The sequence below is a fragment of the Electrophorus electricus genome, chromosome 25, assembly GCF_041902795.1.
Source record: "Electrophorus electricus isolate QZ-2024a chromosome 25, ASM4190279v1, whole genome shotgun sequence".
Taxonomy (NCBI): domain Eukaryota; kingdom Metazoa; phylum Chordata; class Actinopteri; order Gymnotiformes; family Gymnotidae; genus Electrophorus; species Electrophorus electricus.
In genome coordinates this window covers 12431167-12451465 of record NC_137521.1, presented here as the reverse complement: position 1 = coordinate 12451465, position 20299 = coordinate 12431167, and the positions used below count along the sequence as shown (strand labels likewise).

General features: G+C 46.1%; 1 protein-coding gene across 3 annotated transcripts; it reads right to left on the bottom strand.

The window, feature by feature from the left end:
• Positions 1-789: 789 nt before the first annotated feature.
• On the bottom strand, positions 790-20093 carry dennd2da (DENN/MADD domain containing 2Da). 3 transcript variants are annotated; one of them, XM_035522125.2, is made up of 17 exons: positions 19847-20093; positions 14102-14155; positions 13701-13793; positions 13478-13558; positions 11800-11898; positions 8157-8329; positions 7217-7329; positions 7033-7102; positions 6788-6865; positions 5842-5982; positions 5213-5299; positions 4913-5061; positions 4125-4296; positions 3337-3387; positions 3021-3102; positions 2652-2894; positions 790-2035 (listed from the first exon to the last, which is right to left on the bottom strand). In XM_035522125.2, exons 2-17 carry the CDS (start codon positions 14142-14144, stop codon positions 1971-1973), a joined length of 1740 nt encoding a protein of 579 aa, XP_035378018.1. In that variant the 5' UTR covers positions 14145-14155; positions 19847-20093; the 3' UTR covers positions 790-1970. The 3 variants fall into 3 exon arrangements, with proteins under 3 accessions (XP_035378018.1, XP_081563571.1, XP_035378020.1); XM_081707445.1 differs by lacking the exon at positions 5213-5299 and having other exon boundaries at positions 19847-20091; XM_035522127.2 differs by lacking the exons at positions 13478-13558; positions 13701-13793; positions 14102-14155; positions 19847-20093 and adding an exon at positions 12918-13261.
• Positions 20094-20299: the final 206 nt, after the last annotated feature.

The following is a 20299-nucleotide window of genomic DNA, read 5'->3' as shown; positions in this document are numbered from 1 at the left end:
GCTCACGCGATCACCAGTAGCGTTTGTATTTTAGTGAACTCCTGCATGCTCTCATGGGTTCCTTCACATCCCTGTGGAATGAGAACACAGTTAAAATATGGGCATGTCTGTGTGTGTGAATGTGTTTCAGGCCAAACGCCTTAGCGGCAGATGCTGGGAAACACTGATCCGCACTTGCCTGCATCCTCTTGGAGGGCATTTTAGGTTACTTAAGAAAATTACACATTTGTGTGGTATGTGTGTGTGTGCGTGTGTGTGTGTGTTGTTGAAACACTCCAGAGGTGCTGAACACCTTCCTCTACAATCCCCCACCCCCACACACCCCGTGCAGGGGCAGGCAGGTCCTCAGTGCAGCAGGTGTGGGACTGCCTCCTCTGAGGTGAGCACAGCTGCAGCTGCTGCATGGATGTGAACTATGGGTGTTGTGTCTGGCGTTATAAATGCAGACGGTGCTGTTGTTACCCCTGATGTGCCCCTTGCGCCTGGTCTCTGGCACCATCGAGCTGTATGTCTGCTTGGTATCATCACTTTTATGTTTTGTCTTGAGTGTCACTGGGATTGCATTTTATTTCCATTTACTGTAAAGAATTTAATTTTCTAATAAGACTAGCTCACCTAAATAAAGACTGTTATATTAAACCTCAGCCTCTGTTTGTTTGTGGGTTATAACTGACCCCAGTACAGTAGGACAGACACAGGTGAGCTTGCTGAAGTACTGAAGTCTGAAGGACCACTGTGTTTACACTCTCAAACGTCCCTCCGTGAAACATTTCATAAGACTTGCATCTGTATGCCTTATACACACATTCATTTAATGTTGTTAGAACAGTCCAAGAACTATACACAGGGGGGATAGGCGAACAGTCACAGAGGGTGAAACTTGTCATCCATGAGTTTTCTGTTAAGGATGTTTGCATGTTTCGAACACTCAGCTGTCAATCTTGTAGTTGGTTCCTCACCCCTAAGCCCAGGACTAGGTCACTCATCTGTGTCGCCGTCAGACGAGGCCGTGACTCACATCTGCACCCACGAGGGAGAGCGCACAGATGCCGGAGGAGTCACGCCAACTCACCACATACTGCCCCCTTCTGGCAGAGACGGGAGACTGCAAGCTGTGGTGAGATTGCCTTCTGTTCAAGTTCAAGTTCGGTTTATTCTGTTTATCTGTAGCGGTATAGTTTACCTTTCCAGTGAACGGATGGTAAAAACAGTTGACACCTTGATGCAAATTCCACATATGAGTATCAGTGTGGATTCTAACAACTAACATTAATAAATAATCAATTTGTTTCTTGATTTTTCACTTTTTTCACTTTATTAACTGCGCACGCAGGCCTCTGACTTCTCATCAGTCCTTTATTATAACTGCAGCTTCAGTACTGATCAGTTTGATTAAAAAAACCTGACAAGGTTTGTGAGGTCGAGCACAAGCTGCGTTTAGAATGATGAACTAATGAGATTTTCAAAGGTTTCATCAGTGCTCTGCTAAAACCACATCCTGTACTTCAGCGCACAGCTCAAGATACCACACACATGCCAACATCAAAGCCTGGGACTTAAAGACAGTAAAACGCAGCACACACCTTTTTGGTCTGTGTCAACTTTCAACACTGTAAAAATGAAACCTGATTTCTTTAAAACTGACTATTCAAAAGAGTTTCTCCACTGGCTCAGTTGTGAATGTACTGATCATAAAAGGAACCACAACCAAACTCCACTGTAGGAGTAAAATATTAAAATATATACATACAAAATCCCCATTCATTTTACAATTAAAATGAAAATAACAAATAAAAATGTCCTATCTACATTGTGAACAATTATTTAACATCCATTTGATTTACTTAAGACCTAGGACACGTTTGACACGTGTACACACACATGCGTTGTACGTAAAGTACTAGCACGCCCTAAATCCTAAGGCACGTTTCACACACACACAGACTCACACACACACACTAAGTCCTTGCTTACTGCTTCATCATCTTCTCTTTCATCTTTTTGTGGTATTCTGCAATCTTCTGCTCAAAAAACCCTGGAAAGGACAAAAAAAAACAGACTTTGCTGAGAGAAAATTAGCAAATAATCCACACATTTGGCATAATACATCTATCTATCAATCGATCGAGATTGTGTGTGTGTGTGTGTGTGTGTGTGTGTGTGTGTGTGTGTGTGTGTGTGTGTGTGTATATACACACACACACACACACACACACATTTATTTATTTATTTATTTATTTATTTATTTATTTCTCTATATATATTTATCTACCCTGAAGTACCTGCTTATTTTATTAGTAAATACACAGCATGCAGGTACAGTGATGTGAGGGACGATGGACTACAGGATACAGGTTCAGCTGACCTCAGAACAGTGATGTGAGGGATGATGGACTACAGTATACAGGTTCAGCTGACCTCAGAACAGTGATGTGAGGGACGATGTACTACAGAACACAACTGACTAACATGCAAGGCAAGTAGGTGATCAGGTGATCTGAACTGTGCTGGAATTTTGAGCATCTAATCTCCATGAGGCAAACACTCACTCGGTCTTGCTGAGCACTCTGGCACCTGCTCCACGCTCATCATCACACTTGTGCTATCCGAACCATTTCACCAGAACATGTCTGCGTTACAACGTGTCGTACCTTCCTGGGAGGCAGACCTCTGTTCCACTTCCTGGATAAAGAGATCGAACATCTGTGTCTCCACAAATTTCTTGACGAATCGTCGCGTGCTTTTGGACTCGTGTGCTTTGCAGAAGGTCCTCTTCTGGAAGTGACCCTCCTGGTTCTGCCCGGTCCGTGTGATGTGCTTAGCGAAGTGGCCAACCGTCTTCACAAAAAACGGCAGGAACGCCTCCGGAACCACCTGGTTCAGCTCGTCCAGGGCTGAAAAAGTCACTGGTGTTTAAGATGGTTCTCTTTAGGGAATAAATGTGCTCCTTTGCTGATGTTAGAAGTCAACTGGAGCCGTAACCACCGTCTACAACGTGAGGGATTCGTGGAGACACTTACTGGCTGTTTCGTTTCTCATCTTCAGTGCCTGGAGGATTTCTTCTTTGAGTTTGTGGGGTAAGATGGAGTTCTCATCCCCAACCTGTGTGGACCAACAGATTTTAGCACAGCAAGGTCAGTCTGCAGTTCTGGAGGGCACTAGGAGCCAGCGTGAGCCTCACGGGAGCCACGCGGGTCCAGGACCATTCCAGCTGCATTGCTCACGTCACCCCGTGACAGCGTAACATGAATGACCACACCCATATCTCTACTGCCACCAGGTGGTCACGTGGACGTTAGGACATGCAGTGTCAAGAAAAGCGTAAAACCAACCTACTTGTCTGATAAATGTTTGCGTCCTTCCCTCTGACAAATCCACAGCCAGCAACTACGAACAGGACAAATGAGGTGATATTTAGGGTGTTTGGTACATACATCCTCATCCTCAGGTAACAAACGGCAGGTCAGCAGGAAGAACACTGTCTGGCTTCAGCCCTGGCTGGACTGGCATTGGAAAGATCACACTCAGCGCTACCTACTATTCACTGGGTCACATCTGTCCTTCCCTGTCCTGACATTTCTGTCCTCTCCTGTCTTGTACTGTCTTGTTGCTATATTCTGTGTGGGTAGCGCTCCCAAGTCACTCGAACAAGTTCCACATTCATTTGAACAAAAGTCTCAAGGTTTCTTAAATAACTGGGCTGGGTGATTCCAGGTCAGGACCATAGCACACGTGATGGTTACCCAGTACCAGCTCAGTCGTAATTCACTGGTTCAGTTTCCAAAAGATCAGACTTAAAATGAATTTTAAATCACCAGCTTGGCTTACTGCCGGCCCACGTCCGCTGACGTAACTGCTGAGTGCTTATAGGCGAGATAAGTAGGGCTGGGGGGACTAACGAGTAGTGCTGAGGGTACTAACAAGGGCAGTACTGGGGGCACTAACGAGTAGTGCTGGGGGTACTAATGAGTAGTGCTGGGGGTACTAACGAGGGCAGTACTGGGGGCACTAACGAGGGCAGTGCTGGGGGTACTAACGAGGGCAGTGCTGGGGGCACTAATGAGTAGTGCTGGGGAGGGGTTCCCTGGCCTGACCTTCACTCCCAGCAGGAGGTATGTACTCACGTCGCCCTGGTCAGTAACCTGGTCCGCGAAGCGTTTCTGCACACCTAGCAGGTACGGCGTGGGCGCCATGACAACGTCAATGAGGATTTCAGGGACAATGGAGATGAGTGTGTGCTGCCAGATGAAGGGATGAAGGAGAACAGAAACAGCATGGATCACCTGGGACAATGTCCTGAGGGCCAGAGAGAGACATGACCACAGGGAGAGTAAATACTGTATATGTACAGTATACACACACACACTACAGTATATACACACTGTACAGGGCATATACTGTATATGTACAGTATACACACACGCACACACACACACAACAGTATATACACACTGTACAGGGCATATACTGTATATGTACAGTATACATACACACTACAGTATATACACACTGTACAGGGCATATACTCTATATGTACAGTATACACACACTACAGTATATACACACTGTACAGGGCATATACTCTATATGTACAGTATACACACACTGTACAGGGCATATACTGTATATGTACAGTATACACACACACACACTACAGTATATACACACTGTACAGGGCATATACTGTATATGTACAGTATACACACACACACACACACTACAGTATATACACACTGTACAGGGCATATACTGTATATGTACAGTATACATAAACATTACAGTATATACACATTGCACAGGGCATATACTGTTTATGTGCAGTATTCATAAACACACTACAATATATACACACACACTGTATATGGTATATACTATATATACAGTATGTGTATGTGTGTGTGTTCCTTCATACCCCAATTCTTCAGCGATGAAGATGATTCTCCGTTCCAGCACAGTGGCTGCAAACACCTGCAGCACCTCCTCGTCTGACAGGCACCTGAAGAGCGTCCGGAAATCTACATGTTCCAGCCAAGAGTCTGTGGGCCTGGTCAGACTAATGATCTACGCACACATGCATCAGATATGACAGAGATACGCAGTAAACCAAACATAAAGTCCATGTTCATGTTAGAAATAGAAGGGCTGCATGTGGACACGTCTGATTTACACTCCAGTCTGACTCCATGAAATCTGACTCCTGTAATGAGCTCACCCTCATCACCGCAGGGAACCTACTGAGGGAAGTGCTGTGTTGTGGTGCATGGCTGAGTGGACCAATCAGATCACTGCGAAGGGCTGCCTGAGTGGACCAATCAGAGAGTGTGTGTGTGTGTGAGAGAGAGATCATAGGTCCAAGACAAAATACTGCCTGAACCCTCATCAGGTTCGGACAGAGTACAGCACGCCTGCCTCTGCATGGTTGTGTGTGTGTGTGTGTGTGTGTGTGTGTGTGTGTGTGTGTATAAATAGCATGTTCCTGCCTGTCCCTGTAGGTTCCTGCTGTTATTTTGATATGTCTTGCCTGTTGTGTGCTTGTCTCTCTGTTCTACTAAAGTGGCAGCAGTCGTGGGTCCAGCAGTCGTGGGTCCAGCAGTCGTAGGTCCAGCAGTCGTAGGTCCAGCAGTCGTGGGTCCAGCAGTCGTGGGTCAGTCTCCACACTGAGGGCTGGCTGGCCCACACCCGCCTTCCTGTCAGTCTGACCGTCCTTCACAGTCTGTATGACTTTCTCTTACTCGGTAAAGCTTGTGTTTAGTGGGCCGTAGTGCTGATCTCAGGACAACCAGAGCATCCACTGTGCAGTCAGAAAGGACTTTATAAAACTGACCCTGGAACAGCTATTACCTCAGTGCCCGAGTCCGGGATGAAGCTTTTGATTTTGACTGTGTTTCCAGGAGCAGGAAATGGTGCCTCTCTCAGGCTCTGCATGAAGGGGTAGATCATTGCCATGGAGATCTGTCGTCGCTTCTCCACCTCATCAAAGATCTAAACCAAATCAGCACACATGTTAAAACTAAGTTAAGGCCCAGGAAACAAACCAATCAGCACTCCTAAGAAAGCCTGCTGACTCCATGTTTGGCTTCTTTGGTTTTGTGCGTTACACCCTGGAGCAACTGGAAAACAATTGTAAAACAATCCCTCAGTGAGAGTGAGATCAACACCATGGGAGCCTGAGGGCGTTCGCCTTCAAAAGCTGCTGTGGAAGAGGTTTTCTACCAGCAGTGAGTCACCAGCACAGTAATCCAGGAGAACACCAATAAAGCAGAGACACTAATCCATCAAAGATACTAATCCAGGAGAACACTAATCCATCAGAGAAGCTAATCCAGGAGAGAGACAGCCATCTCCAGGTCTGCTGTGGGTTTAGACACACAATGACAGCAGATAGCAGTCTGCTCTCTAACAGCAGTTAACAGTTACCAAGGGACAAAGATAAAGCGATAACACACATCAGAAGCAAGACCACCATCACATGAGTGCAGTCCACCCTGAAGACATCCCCATAAATGTCCAGAGGACAGAGACCCTGCATTCTCCCACCTTTTATGTCCAGAATCACAAATGAACGCTGTCCTGGTTAACTTAGTTAGTTACAGTTATCTGGATCATACAGTACTAACATACAGTACTGTTTAACATACATAATAATATATATTACTGTTTAATGTAACATATATGATAACAGTTAAATGCTCCAGTGTGTGAAGGGGGCTGGGCGGGGCTAGTGATGGGCAGAGCTAGTGATGGGCGGAGCTAGTGTTGGGGGAAGAGCACAGGTAATGTAGATTACCTTAGAGAAAAGGCCGAAGCAGGCGACCTTACTGATGATACAGTACGCCTCCGGAGGACGAGCACCCTTACCATGAGGCTGGGGGGGGGGGGGGGGGGGGGGGTTGGGGAGTGAGAAAGAAAGAGAAAGAAAGAGAGAGAATATATTCTTGAGCAATAATTTCCACTTTGAGTAACAGAGGATTAGTACCCTGAGCATGCAGTGTTGGTGTAGCTGTAATCTGAGGAATGTTCTGAAGAAATTACCAGCAGCCTTCTGCAGTAACCGTTCCGTCTGCTTCCGTCAACCTCCGTCAGAACAAAAGAAAAGGTCTCACTGTGTAGGAGAGCGCGAGTGAGCAAGAGGGAGAGAGAGAGAGGTTGAGGGAAAAGTCTGCTACGTCTGTACCTGAGGACAGGTGTGTCAGGTGAGCGTCTCGCTCGCTGGTACCTGCGATACTCAGTCAGAGGAGCCCAGTTAATGCCCTCGGGGAAACAAAACAGAGTAATGGCCTTCAGCGTCTTCTCCTCTTCCTCCTTCTGAAAACGGACCATGCCATCCCTCTGAGAGATACACACAGGTGACGTGGAGAAAGAGAGAGTGCTGTGAGATTCTGTGAGATTCAGCTTTGAGTGGAGAAAATGACTGCTTCTAGTCTAACAGTCATACCAGTGTAGAACTGAACTAATTTCCATGAATAAGGGATGTGTGTGTGTGTGTGTCTCTGTGTGAGAGAGATCCGTTCCAGAGTGTTTATAACACTCATTTAGAGATTCACTCTTCACACCTTCACCTTTTCTAAGAAAGCGTGCAAGGCAGAGCAAAGCCAAGCAGACCTCATGCATTGCCTCAAAGCATGCTGAGTAGTCATGACTCACATTTTCCAAACTCAAACAAAACTGGCCAGATTTCTTACGCCCATCAAAATCACACAAATATCTACATACATACATCTACTGAAGAGGCTGCCATAGCGTTTACAGTCATGAGTGAACACTAGTCCACACCAACAACACTGTGTACCGTAGCTATACTGTGTTAGGCTCTGTCACACACTGTCATACTGGTAAAGACAATAATACTGAAATGTCCATCAATCGCGATGAGAGACACTGTAAACATGCAGCTTTTGAACCACTAAAAAAGGGGAAAAGGTTTTTAAATGGTTTCACAAACTACCCCTTAATTCAGGCACTCTAAAAACTCTCCTTTTTGTGATTGGTCAGGTCATGTAGATATGGTTTATGGGTTTCTTTCTTCAACTTTATTCATTTCCTCTTTTATGTCTGAGTATGTTAAATATGATCTAAAGCCATTTTGGTGCACCATCTGAAACGGAAGAGTATTTTTACCGTGTTGGAACACGGGTTGTGAGATCCAAACGTCTCACCTTGGGGAATTGGTAGGAGATCAGGGGCTCGTACACGTCACTCTTGGACTTTTTGAGACTGACCACCACCAGGTACTCGAAGAAGAACTGCCCACTGGCATATCGCTGGTCCTTGGGTGCGTCCTCCGTGGGAAGAGGCTGTGTATTCACCGGGGACGGTGGTTCTTTAGGTCCTACGGACAAGTGGACAAGACATGGACGTGACTACCGCAGTCCAAGTTTCAAGTTTGGTTTATTCGTCACATACAGTCATACACAGTATAACTCGCAGTGAAATGGTGGAGCACGCTCTGTCCAGACTGAGGAAAAGAAAACAGGGGTGCATAGAGAAATATATATTCTATATATGTACAAAAATATATTAACAATGTATGTATATTATGTTTATATACACAATGTACAATGTATATGGTTGTGTATATATGTACACAATGTACAGATCCATTTTGTAAAATGACATATTTACAGTTTTTATGTTACATGGTGGCAATTGAAATATATATACATACATACACACACACACACACACACACACACACAGTTATGTTACATGGTGGTGGTGGTCCCCACAGTTTATCAGTTTCCCAGTTGATTCAGTTGATTCAGGGCCCGAATGGCCTGTGGGAAGAAGCTCCTCTTCAGTCTCTCTGTCTTGGTCTTCGGGGAGAGAAAGCGCCTCCCTGACCTCAACAGAGAGAAGAGCCTATTGTTGGGATGGGTGGGGTCCTTCACAATCCTCCTGGTCTTGGTCTGACACCGCTTGTGGTAGATGGTCTGCAGGTCAGGAAGTTCCGTGTGAGTGATGCGCTCTGCTGAACGCACTACCCTTTGGAGTGCTTGTCTGTTCTGCTTGGTGCTATTCCCAAACCAGACTGTGATGTTCCCCGTGAGGATGCTCTCGATAGTACAGGTGTAGAAGTTCCGCAGTACCTTGGAGGGCAGTCTGAAGTCTCTTAGGCGTCTGAGGTGGTAAAGACGCTGACGAGCCTTCTTTGCCAGGGAGTTGGTATGGCGGGACCAGGACAGGTCCTGCGAGATGTGAACACCAAGGTACTTGAAACTATCTACTCTCTCCACGGTGGTTCCACTGATCCTCACAGGTTGGTAGTGCCGCTCCTGCTTCTTGCTGCAATCCACGATCAGCTCCTCTGCTTACTGACGTTTAGGAGGAGATTATTTTCCTGGCACCAGTTTTCCAGGTGTTTTATCTCCTCCAGGTATTATCTCCTCATCGTTGTCCGAGATCAGGCCCATGACAACGGTGTCGTCAGCAAACTCGACAATGATGGTGGAGCTGGAAGTGGCTGTGCAGTCGTAGGTGTACAGTGAGTAGAGCAGTGGGCTTAGAACACAACCCTGAGGAGCTCCAGTGCTGAGGGTGAGGGTGGATGAGGCGCAGTTGCCCACCCGTACTGATTGTGGTCTGTCTGTTAGGAAGTTGGAGATCCAGTCGCACAGGGATGTATGCAGTCCTAGATCCTCCAACTTAGTAGTGAGTAGGGAGGGGATGATGGTGTTAAATGCTGAACTGTAGTGGACAAACAGCATTTTAACATAATTACCCCTCCCTTTGTACAGGTGGGTCAGTGTGGTATTATCTAGGTTGACGCTAGTATGAAGTACTTACAAGTGTGAGAGCAGATAGTCTGGCTCTACTAACAGAAACAGTGTGTGGTGTTAACTACTTATTTACTGCACACACCAAACACAGTAAGACAGGTTGCACATACACAGACACACACATTAGACAGGACACCCGATTCACATACGTGCAGACCGAGGACAGCCAGTTTGGAGTTGCTGGATGGAGCCTGCGAATCACCCCCACCCAGGGCGCAAAAAACAGGGCAGGATAGAAAGAATGTTTCCACCACACTAATGCGTGTTCCAGCCTGAACACTCTCTCCATGGCAACCATCGGTGGGCCCTAGCGACAGTGAAAGGAACTACAGTGGAAGATCAGATACAGACGTCCTGTAGCCACTTCCTGTTCATTCATAAACATCTCAGTATTTATAAATATATTAATAAAACAGCAAAGGCCAAGAGAAGAACCACACCCAGACCAGACGGTCCAGACCAGAGAACTCCTCACAGTGCCAACCTCCAATGGCTGGAGGTGGAGGGGCCTACAGAGTAAGATCTTCTGTCAAAGATGGGACACCAAACGTCCATGAATACGGAGTTATCATGACAGGATAAGCCCCTCCATGGAATGTACCACCGACAGACAGCAGGGGTGGAATGTACCACCAACAAATGGCAGGGTTTGTTGACATAGGACAATCCTACCAATGAAGGCCAGCACAGAGTCACTCATCACAGCAGTACCAGATCAAGCACTGAGCACTCAGTGGAGAGACTCAAGATACAGACTGTGTAAAATCAGACGATCCAGCATCCAGTAGCAGAATACAAGACGCAGTCCAGGAATCGGACACAGAGAGACAAACCAGTGTCAGGGGACATATACAAGACATATCAGCTGGACACCCCTAAATGGTGGCCAAGATCAAAGCTCAGATCGTGTGGGACCTCCAGATCCAGACAGACAAACCAACCAGACAGTGTGACGTAGATGTTCAAGTGATGTAAACAACCAAAGGAAGAAATATGAGAAGTTGGAAAACTAGCACGCATGCATACACGCACACACACACACACGCGCACACAACCCCCCTCAAACTCCCAGACCTCTGGTAGCTCGCACACACACCCATATACACACACACCCTCAAACCCCAAGACCTCAGTAGATCTCACACACACTCAAACTACCAAACCTCTGATAGATCTCACACTCACACACACACATACACACACACATACACACACACATACACACACACATACACACACACATACACACACACACACATACACACACACATACACACACACATACACACACACATACACACACACATACACACACACATACACACACACACACACACACACACACACAAACAACCTCAAAATTCCAGACGTCTGGTAGATCACGCACAGGTATCCATTTTACATGTCAACATTATTCAGTAGAGAATGTGTGTGTGCGCGTACCTGCTGTAGGCTACGTTTGGCGCAGAATATATATATGTGTGTGTGTATGTGTGTGTGTGTGTGTAAATATAAAGATAAATATCCTGTCCTGTTCCTGCTTTTCACACTTTCACGTGCACATATATTCTGTGCTTCTGAATATACAACAGCTCCTAGCACTGTTAAACAGCAATTACACAAACATTAAAACAGATGCATGCAGACACGCACTACAGGCCAAACAGGTACACACACACACACACAGAAGAGAAAAGAGAAAGTGTTGCATAAACAGGAAATCCTCAGCCTAGTATAACTGCTCTACTGCAGTGTGACTTGCGGTGTGGGTGAACGCTCAGGTTCACCCATGATGTTTCCGCATAGTGCCGTTATAGATCCAGACGCATTTCTCAGACCATGTGAAAACATTCAGGAAAAATCCCGTTACATCCAGAACTTCTTACAATTCATTATGGTGATCTGAATTATTTGCATGTGGCCCTGAGCAACATCACATCCACCTACACAGTGTACCGACTCTTTCTGATCACATTTACAGTGTGTAAATCTTTGCTTTGTTTTCATTAATGTGAAGTCTTACTGTCACGTTGCATCTTCACCCGTAGAGAACTCCACATGGTACTGAGCCTCTTCATTGCTCCTTTCTCCGGCTCCTCGTCCTCACCTGGGAGGAAGGCACCTGAGGAGAAAGCCAACCAGCTCACTGACGGTCATGTGCACAGACACATGCTTCATGTGCAGCGCTAAACACACACTCATTCTCACTGGAGCTCTGGTGGAAACATTAATACACTCACAGATTACATTAATATACTCACACAAAGAATTGCAGAAATATTACTAACACAACTAAAGGTTCTGACGTCATTTTGAGCGCATGCCGACGGTCACTGCCCACTTTCTGAATTTGACACGATTTCATAACCATGACGTAAGCACGGCGTATGGCATGCGCCATTATCCAAGCGCACACTCCCAAGTAAAAGCAGGTTGTGGGAAACTCGGGCAGGTTTTACAAACACGTGATTTTGTCGTCTGACGCGCCATGCGGTTGCCTTAAACCCCACATGAGCGTGCAGGGTCGCTCCAATCTGCGTCTTCCTGTCTGAACCAACAGCTTTTCTCGAAGGGTCTCCGTCTTTAGTGCGGACATCAACTCTTCTAAGATTAAGGGCGGAGGATAACTGCACTGCGCTCTGGTGCGCCTTCACAGTATTCGAGTTCTTAGAGCTGTTATTACACTGTACTGGCCTGAATCGTCCGAATAATACAGATTTGGAGGAAACTATAGAAAACAGCTGCGTACAACCTCTTATCGTCACGCGGAGAGGGTGAAAACACTGAGAAGTACAGGCAGTAAGCTCGAGCTTGGGGTGACGCGTTCTGGCAATCGGTTCATTACGTCTTGGAAACGAACAGGTTTGATACATAAATCATTTTCAGAGCCATCTCCGTTCAACTCGTGTTTCCGGTTCAGCAAACAAAAAAGTCCGGAGCTGGAGATGAAAGAGAATTCATTTTACTATAAAGCAGAACAGGGCGTGAGTCCCAGGACGCACGCACACCAGACATCCTCCAAACACGCCGTTGAGGTCGCCGTAAGCATGTGGGTCGTGGACGTGCGTAAAACCTGCGCGTTACACTCCAGGACTGCGCCAGTCCCTCACTGCTCTGTTCGACCGGTTGCCAAATACTTACTACAGTGTTTGGAAACCGTTTCCTTTGCTCGCTGTGCGTCCACCGTCCGGGTCGAGGTTCAAACTCGCAGTGTTGTTTTGCGCGCGTGGAGTTCCGATCGAGCGCTGCATCGGGGCTCGCGCCAACACTGGGGAACCGCTAGGGTGCAGCGTGCGCGCGCATGGATGCGTGCGCAGCGACCGCGTATGTTCAGATGTCTCCGCAAGCTCTACTTTGAGTCCGCTCCCACGTGCCCCGAGTTCACGGTATGCGCGTGGTTCTTCTCAGCGAGCTCTCTGAGCGACTGTACGCAACGGCCGAGCGCGGGTTACAGTGGCGCACGCGTGGGCGCTTCTCTCCTGTCTGGGGGACCTGCAGGAGAACTGAAGAGTTTTCATCGCTGCATTGCGCTTTGTGGAGCCTAAGACACGCCAGCTTCCCCTCTACTGTGCACACAGTACAGCAGGCTTACTCTGTCCTCACCGGTGGGATTGGGCAATACCGAACAGTCCTGTTTCCCCACTCTGTGTGTGTGTGTATATGTGTGTGTGTGCGCAGGCGTGCACGTTCGTACACGTTACCTTCAGATGTCTGGGTGTCTCCAGAGAAGACACGCGGCTTGTCTTTACCAGCGTCGCAGGTGACATCACTAATCCCCCTCTCTGATTGGGTTTAGCGAGACACAGAAGTAAACACACACGGGTGTGTGGTTAACATGACGATTGGTTGTAGATTGTAGTGTAGTGTAGTGATGGTGTTGATTGTTGTGGACTGTGTGCTGGTGGAGGGTTGGTTGATGCTCACGGTGTCTGCCCTCCTCTCTAAGGGAGGAGAAGAGTCGGCCCGTCCTGCGGAACACATCGTCGCTCGGTACTGACGGTTCTGAAGCTCGTTTACCTGTAGCATGATGCAGCCAATCAGAGTAGCGACACATCTGGTCTAAGCCCCGCCCTCACCCTCCACCAACACGCAGCCTGATATGGCAATGTTGATCTGATAATGTGGAAACTTACTGCGATTTTGACCTTTTTTCAGTGATTTTTTTTTCTTCCATACTGAACAATTGGAAAAACATCTTATGTAGCATTTTTTCTATAATGTTTACGTATCACTTGTTTTCTGTAAACACTGGTGAGTGAGGGGTGTGTGCTTGAGTGCGAGTGTTAATGCCTGTAAGCGTGAGTCTGTGTGTGTGCAGTACTCACTCTTCAGGCGTTTGGTAGGAAAACTCCAGGTACGATGGGACATCACACTATCAGCTAGAAAACATTTCAATCATTTAAGTCAGTCATCAACACACACACATGCATCCATATTATTGGCAGTCATTCATCCTATCTGGGCTTATCTGGTTTGTGAATCCAGGCAAACCAGCGACACACCCCAGCACAGCTAGTCCCAGTATGACACGTCTGTCTGTGTTCATTATTAATGAGTTGGTTGGGTCTCTTGTGTCGCTTTTCATTTATGGTGGGCACCTACACCTGTGGACTTTTCTGGACACACACAGACTGCTCCTTTACGTCGGACTGCAATAAACGTCCGTAAGCCTCCACAGACTTACCAGAGGAGTCTTCAGAGTGTAGAGACTCCTCGTACAGACTCACACACAGACGGAGCCCTACAGGCTGCTAGAAGCCCTCATGATCAGTGTTACGGTCTGTTACTATCATGGAGGTTTGAACATGAATCTGACTGATATTAGCACATCAGAGGTGTTAATGCAGTGTAAACAGGACTTTAGACTTCAGGCCGAGGCAGGCAGCAGGTCAGCACTTTGTACCACTGCTGTTTGTTTTGTGTGATCACTCCTGATTCCGGTCACCTACATTGTTGAATAATAGCAACGCGATGTCCGCACGAGCGCCTGAACCAGCCCGTAACACGCAGCATGACGGTAACTTGGCCATGTCAGCCTGTGGGGTCTCTCTCGCCCTCTTCACACGAAACAGCCACAGGAAACCTGCTGGCACTATTTGTAGGTTAGACGGAGCCAGTCAACTGCATGTGTACAAGTGTCTGTGTGTGTGTGTGTATATATGTATGCATGCTGGCAGTCTGACCTCCTATACACAAGAGCTGTTGATTTCAGGTAGGGCCAAGCCCTATACCAGTATTTCAAGGAAGTCCAGTAATAACCTGCAGGCTTATAAAGGTGATTCACTCAGCTACTATCAAACACATCCTCACTGTACAATAGTAAGCAGTTACATTAAGCTACACTACACCACTAAAGACATCGAACAGAGTTGAAATCATACAACAAACATTCACATTTTTTGTGGAACAGCAGTGGGTGTCCATCCTGTGTCTTTAGGGCCGGGCTGTGGAGTCCGACAGAGGGGGAGTTGGCCGGGTTTATATATAGCCTGCAGTGTTCCCACCGGGGGCTGACCCCTGACCCTGTGGGCAGGAGAGAGAGCACCACAACTTCCAGCTGTGTGGCAGAGCTCAGAGAACCAGGGACAGTGGACTGGCTTGATCAGATTGGCTGAAACATCACAGGAAGTAACTGTGCTGATCTCTGGTCTGTTGGAAAGGTCTGAGGTGATGTTTTGTTTGCTTGTTTGTTTGTTTTTTAAGGACTCTTTCAGTTTTGCATGACTAGTGATGATGGGAACCAGTGTAATAGCTCCTCTAAAAGATGATGGACAATCATTGACTTTTACATTTAAATACTTAATTAGGGATTGCGTTAAGTTGCTCTGAGTTAAGCTGGAACTCTGCGAGTGATTTTCAGTGTGGTTTCAGGATCCCCAGATGTCCACCAAGCAAAGTAGCACAATCTTCAACTTTTAGAGTGAGCATGAGTCAAGGTCAAATTATTCAGTTCCGTTTTTACAGGCCATCAGGGATGGGCCTGGAGAGTGTGTTCAGGCCAAAAACTGCTGGATCTCAAAGGAGAGTAAGACGCATCTCCCATGTCTTCCTCTCTGGACAGACAGACAGATGCCTACAGACCAACACAGCTCTGGGAAAAAAATAAGAGACCAGTCCAATAGTTTCTTAACTCAGCATCTCCACATGTACAGCAGCCGTTCCACTCAAGTGTTTGTTGAATTCCTTCACAGACACTCCTCATTCTACTTACTCAGATGATGAATAGGTGATCACCTTAAAATCATATTCTAACACGCAACAGTATAAAAACCAGCACTGCTGTCATCGCTCTTCTCTTGTTATAGAACCGGCTGGATGGGAAAAGCAGTGCTAGGACCCAAAAAGTGAGTGTAATCAAAATACAGCTACAGACCACGCCAAGAGAGTTGAAAAGAAGGGTTTTTAATGAGGAAAAGAAGGGTTCAATTGTAGCTTTACTGGCAGAGGGATACCGTTGCTTATATCTTGAAAATTTCAAACACTTTGGTTCATAAGAACAAGGTCAAGCAGCAAACACACGGGACAAAAACAGCTACAGACTGGCAGAGGTCGAAAACGACTCTACCGACCGTGATGTTCGCCACCTCATTCGAATGTCACTTAACAACCATAAGATGACGTCAATTGACCTACAAAAAGAATGGCATGCAGCAGCTGGGGTGAATTGCACAGCAAGGACGGTTTGAAACAGGCTTCTGGAGGCAGAGCTGAAGTCCTGCAAGGCTAGAAAAAGCCCTTCATCAATGAAAAGCAAAGAAAAGCCAGATTTAAGTTTGCGAAAGACCATAAGGATTGGACCACAGAGGACTGCAGTAAGGTCATCTTCTCTGAGGAGTGCAATTTTCAGCGTTGTCCAACATCTGCTCGTGTAATGATTAGACGGAGACCTGGAGAGGCCTACAAGCCAGAGTGTCTCACACCCACTGTGAAATTTGGTGCAGAATCGGTGATGATCTGAGGGTGTTTCAGCAAGGCTGGAATCGAGCAGATTTGTCTTTGTGAAGAACGCATGAATCAAGCCACTTACAAAACTATGCTGGAAGAAAACTTGCTTCCTTGTGCTCTGACAATGTTCCCCAACTCTGATGATTGTATTTTTCAACAGGATAATGCTCCAGGTCACAGAGCCAGGTCAATCAAAGTGTGGATGAGGGAGCACCAGATCAAGACCCTATCATGGCCAGCCCAATCTCCAGACCTGAACCCCACTGAAAACCTCTGGAATGTGATCAAGAGGAAGATGAATGGTCACAAGATGGATGGATCACATATATGAATAATGAATGAGAGAGCGTAACTTTTGAAAGAGTTAAGACAGATATAGAGATGCACAGAAGACAGACAGGCACAAAAGAGAATGTGATGGAGGGAGAGAGAGAGGGAGAGTGAAAGAGGGAGGGAGGGAGAGAGAGAGAGAGAGGAAGGTCACCCCACAGCCTGTGGATTAAGCTTTCCTTCATTCATTCACCCATTTAACTCCCTCCAAACTGCAAATCAACCTGCTCATTTACACTGCAGACTGCACCTTTGACTCGGACCACACTCAACACAGACTGCTCAGACAGAGCAGTCACAAAACCATTTCACTGCGAGTTATACCATGTATGACTAAGTGTGTGACAAAACCTTTAAACTTTGAAACCTTTAACTCACTCGTGACTCATGCCTTTGTTTTAAATCTTGCATTATTAAGCATCACAGAGGAGAAGAGCGTTCTAACAAAGTGTACTACAAAAGTATCTATCCTACATCTACTATAATCTACATTATAATATATGAGATACTATAATCTGACATACCATAATATACACTATAATCTATGAGATACTATAATCTGATATACCATAATATATACTATAATCTATGAGATACTATAATCTGACATACCATAATCTAAACTATAATCTGAGATAGTATAATCTGACATACTATAATCTACACTATAATCTGACATACTGTAATATACACTATAATCTGAGATGCTATAATCTACTGTATAAGTATGAGGAAAAACCTCAGAAATGGGAGATCTGATGGAAGATGTGTAAAAATCTAATCTAATCTAATCTAATATTATTATATTATGACTGTCAGAAAGGAAAATAGCCAAGCAATAAATCCAGCAGCAGTTTTTAAACTGACCACATGTTCTCTTACAGTAAAATAATCAGATGTAAGGGTTTGATATACATATGCCTTGTTCAGATCTCCTTTTATACGGAACTGAACACACCAGTCATTAACATTAAGGTTAGATAAGATTCAGAATAAGACATTTTTCAAAAATTTGTATGGTAAAGTAGTTAATGTATATTATGGTTCATTACATTACTTTACAGCCCTGGTGTCATGCGAGTATGACAATTTATGGTTATAGCTGTGGTGGAGGGTTGTAGCTATACCACACACACACACACACACACACACACACACACACACACACACACATTTATACCATACACGTATACTACACACACACAGCCCTGTTCCTCACAGCCTTTCTGTGCTTCAGGTGGAATCAGTTTGTGCTTCAGGTGGAAGTTCTCCAGAACAAACATTTTGTAAGGACACATCTACACTGAATGAACAGCCGCGAACACCAGCCATGCCACTTCATTTGTGCTTAGTTTTTATTCAGCCCATTCTGATTATTTTCCACATGTTGATTGTTGTTTTAGATGCAACACTATTAAATAAACACATTATAGCCTTACAAGCAAATAAGAAAAGCTTTCACTTCAGGGATATATTCTCTTATTAACCTCTAAGAAAACATGGATCAGAGAGAGAGGGAGGGAGAGAGAGAGAGAGAGAGAGAGAGAGTGAGAGAGGGAGGGACAGAGAGAGAGAGAGAGAGAGGGGGGAGGGACAGAGAGAGAGAGAGAGGGAGGGACAGAGAGAGAGAGAGAGAGAGAGAGAGAGAGAGGGAGGGACAGAGAGAGAGAGAGAGAGAGAGAGAGAGAGAGAGAGAGAGAGAGAGAGAGCAAGCAAATGGCTCCCTGCTGGAGTAGCATTACAGTTATTTTAGGTGTTGGTGAAGAGTCATTCTGACAGTAACCAGACAAGCTACAACAAGCTTGTCAGCTCCCACACCCTCTTTAAACAGAAGCTTATTAGCCAATAGATTCCCTCTAACTGCTCGTGTGTGTGTTTCAATGCTTTCAAGTCATAAATGACGCATTAGTTTATCAGCCCAAACTGAAGTTGTCTGAAGTTGGCATACTGTATAAAGGCCTGTAGAGGGCGCACCACCTGCTACTGTGGGAGGTTTAACAAAGATACGCTTCAGACAACTTGAACGTGTTGTAGATGCTAACACCAGCTTTGTTAGCAGAAATATTGTTACTGATATTAGTCCAGAAATTAAATGTCTGAAAGCGTATTAATGTTTTTTGTTTGTTTTTTGTAAAAACAAACAACCCCCCCCCCCCATCGCCACTGCAGGCAACGTTAATATTTCTGCTGTCAGTTCAGCACTTCCTCCTCCTACAGCTATAAACGCTTTCTTTCTACTAAGCATTAAGAACGGTACACTTCACGGTGAAAGTCTACTAGTTTACAGCCAGTTTTAGAGCTGTTGCGCTTCAATACATTTCCTTGTCAAAAGTGCACCAACAGGTTTCTTAAGGCTTTGCGCAGGGTAAACGTGGAGGCTTGTGAGTCTGTCGACACAGTAGACGTTTACAAATACAGCAAGACACTATAACCAAACATGAATGACTCAAATATTTAAGTGTTACTAACGTGTGTGTGTGTGTGTGTGTGTGTGTGCTGTCCTAGTTTGGCCTTGGAGAAAAGTCAGCTTTCAATAACAGCTAGAAGACACAAATCTCCCCCACATATCCTCACCCAAACAAAGCTTAAGCCCAACTTTAACCATTTTGAGTGACTTGAAGCCTAACACCTGCAGGTGGGCCGTGTCTGCCTCTCTCTCTCTCACACACAAGCATTCATCTATTTCCTAAGACTCTCGGTTGCACCTGTCATCTAGCAGGTGTAGCTGCTGCTTTTCGACGGGAATCCTAACTTTTGCTTTCAGGAGCACGAGCTCCCAGCGCATGCCGACTCACCTCAGCGAGCGGTACTCTACGGAGAAGCAGGTCAGCGCGCGCGCGCTTGTGTCCGGCCGGGTTGTCAGGTCCGCGCGCTGTGTGGGAGAGACGCTCTGGTGTCGCACGCGAGTCCCATGGCTGATCTCCTCGGACTTCGACCTCGTCTGTGGACGTGCTGCTCTCCCTGCCTGTGTCCCGTGTCTCCTCCTGCGCGCTGTGACTGTGTGACTGTGTGTCCGTGTGGGAGGGTGGGTGGGTGTGTGTGTGTGTGTGTGTGTGTGTGTGTAAGGCGGCGACTTCGCTTCTCCTTTCAGGAGGAAGTGTTTGAGCAACGAGAACTAAACACAGCAGAGCGTTTCTCTCTCTCTCTCTCTCTCTCTCTCTCTCTCTCCTGTTCACACACTGACCACGGCTGCCCCTCCCCGGCACAGTGCGACGCTTCTGGGGCAAAATCTGCATGTTTGGCGTTAT

What these genes read in the sequence shown, in the direction of transcription:
- dennd2da (XM_035522125.2), bottom strand. Translation starts at nt 14,144, where the DNA reads ATGTCCCATCGTACCTGGAGTTTTCCTACCAAACGCCTGAAGA. An exon ending in AGACACCCAGACATCTGAAG is followed by an intron (nt 11,899 to 13,477) that starts GTAACGTGTACG and finishes CTTTCTCCTCAG; the next exon opens with GTGCCTTCCTCCCAGGTGAG. An exon ending in GTTACTGCAGAAGGCTGCTG is followed by an intron (nt 6,866 to 7,032) that starts GTAATTTCTTCA and finishes CCCCCCCCCCAG; the next exon opens with CCTCATGGTAAGGGTGCTCG.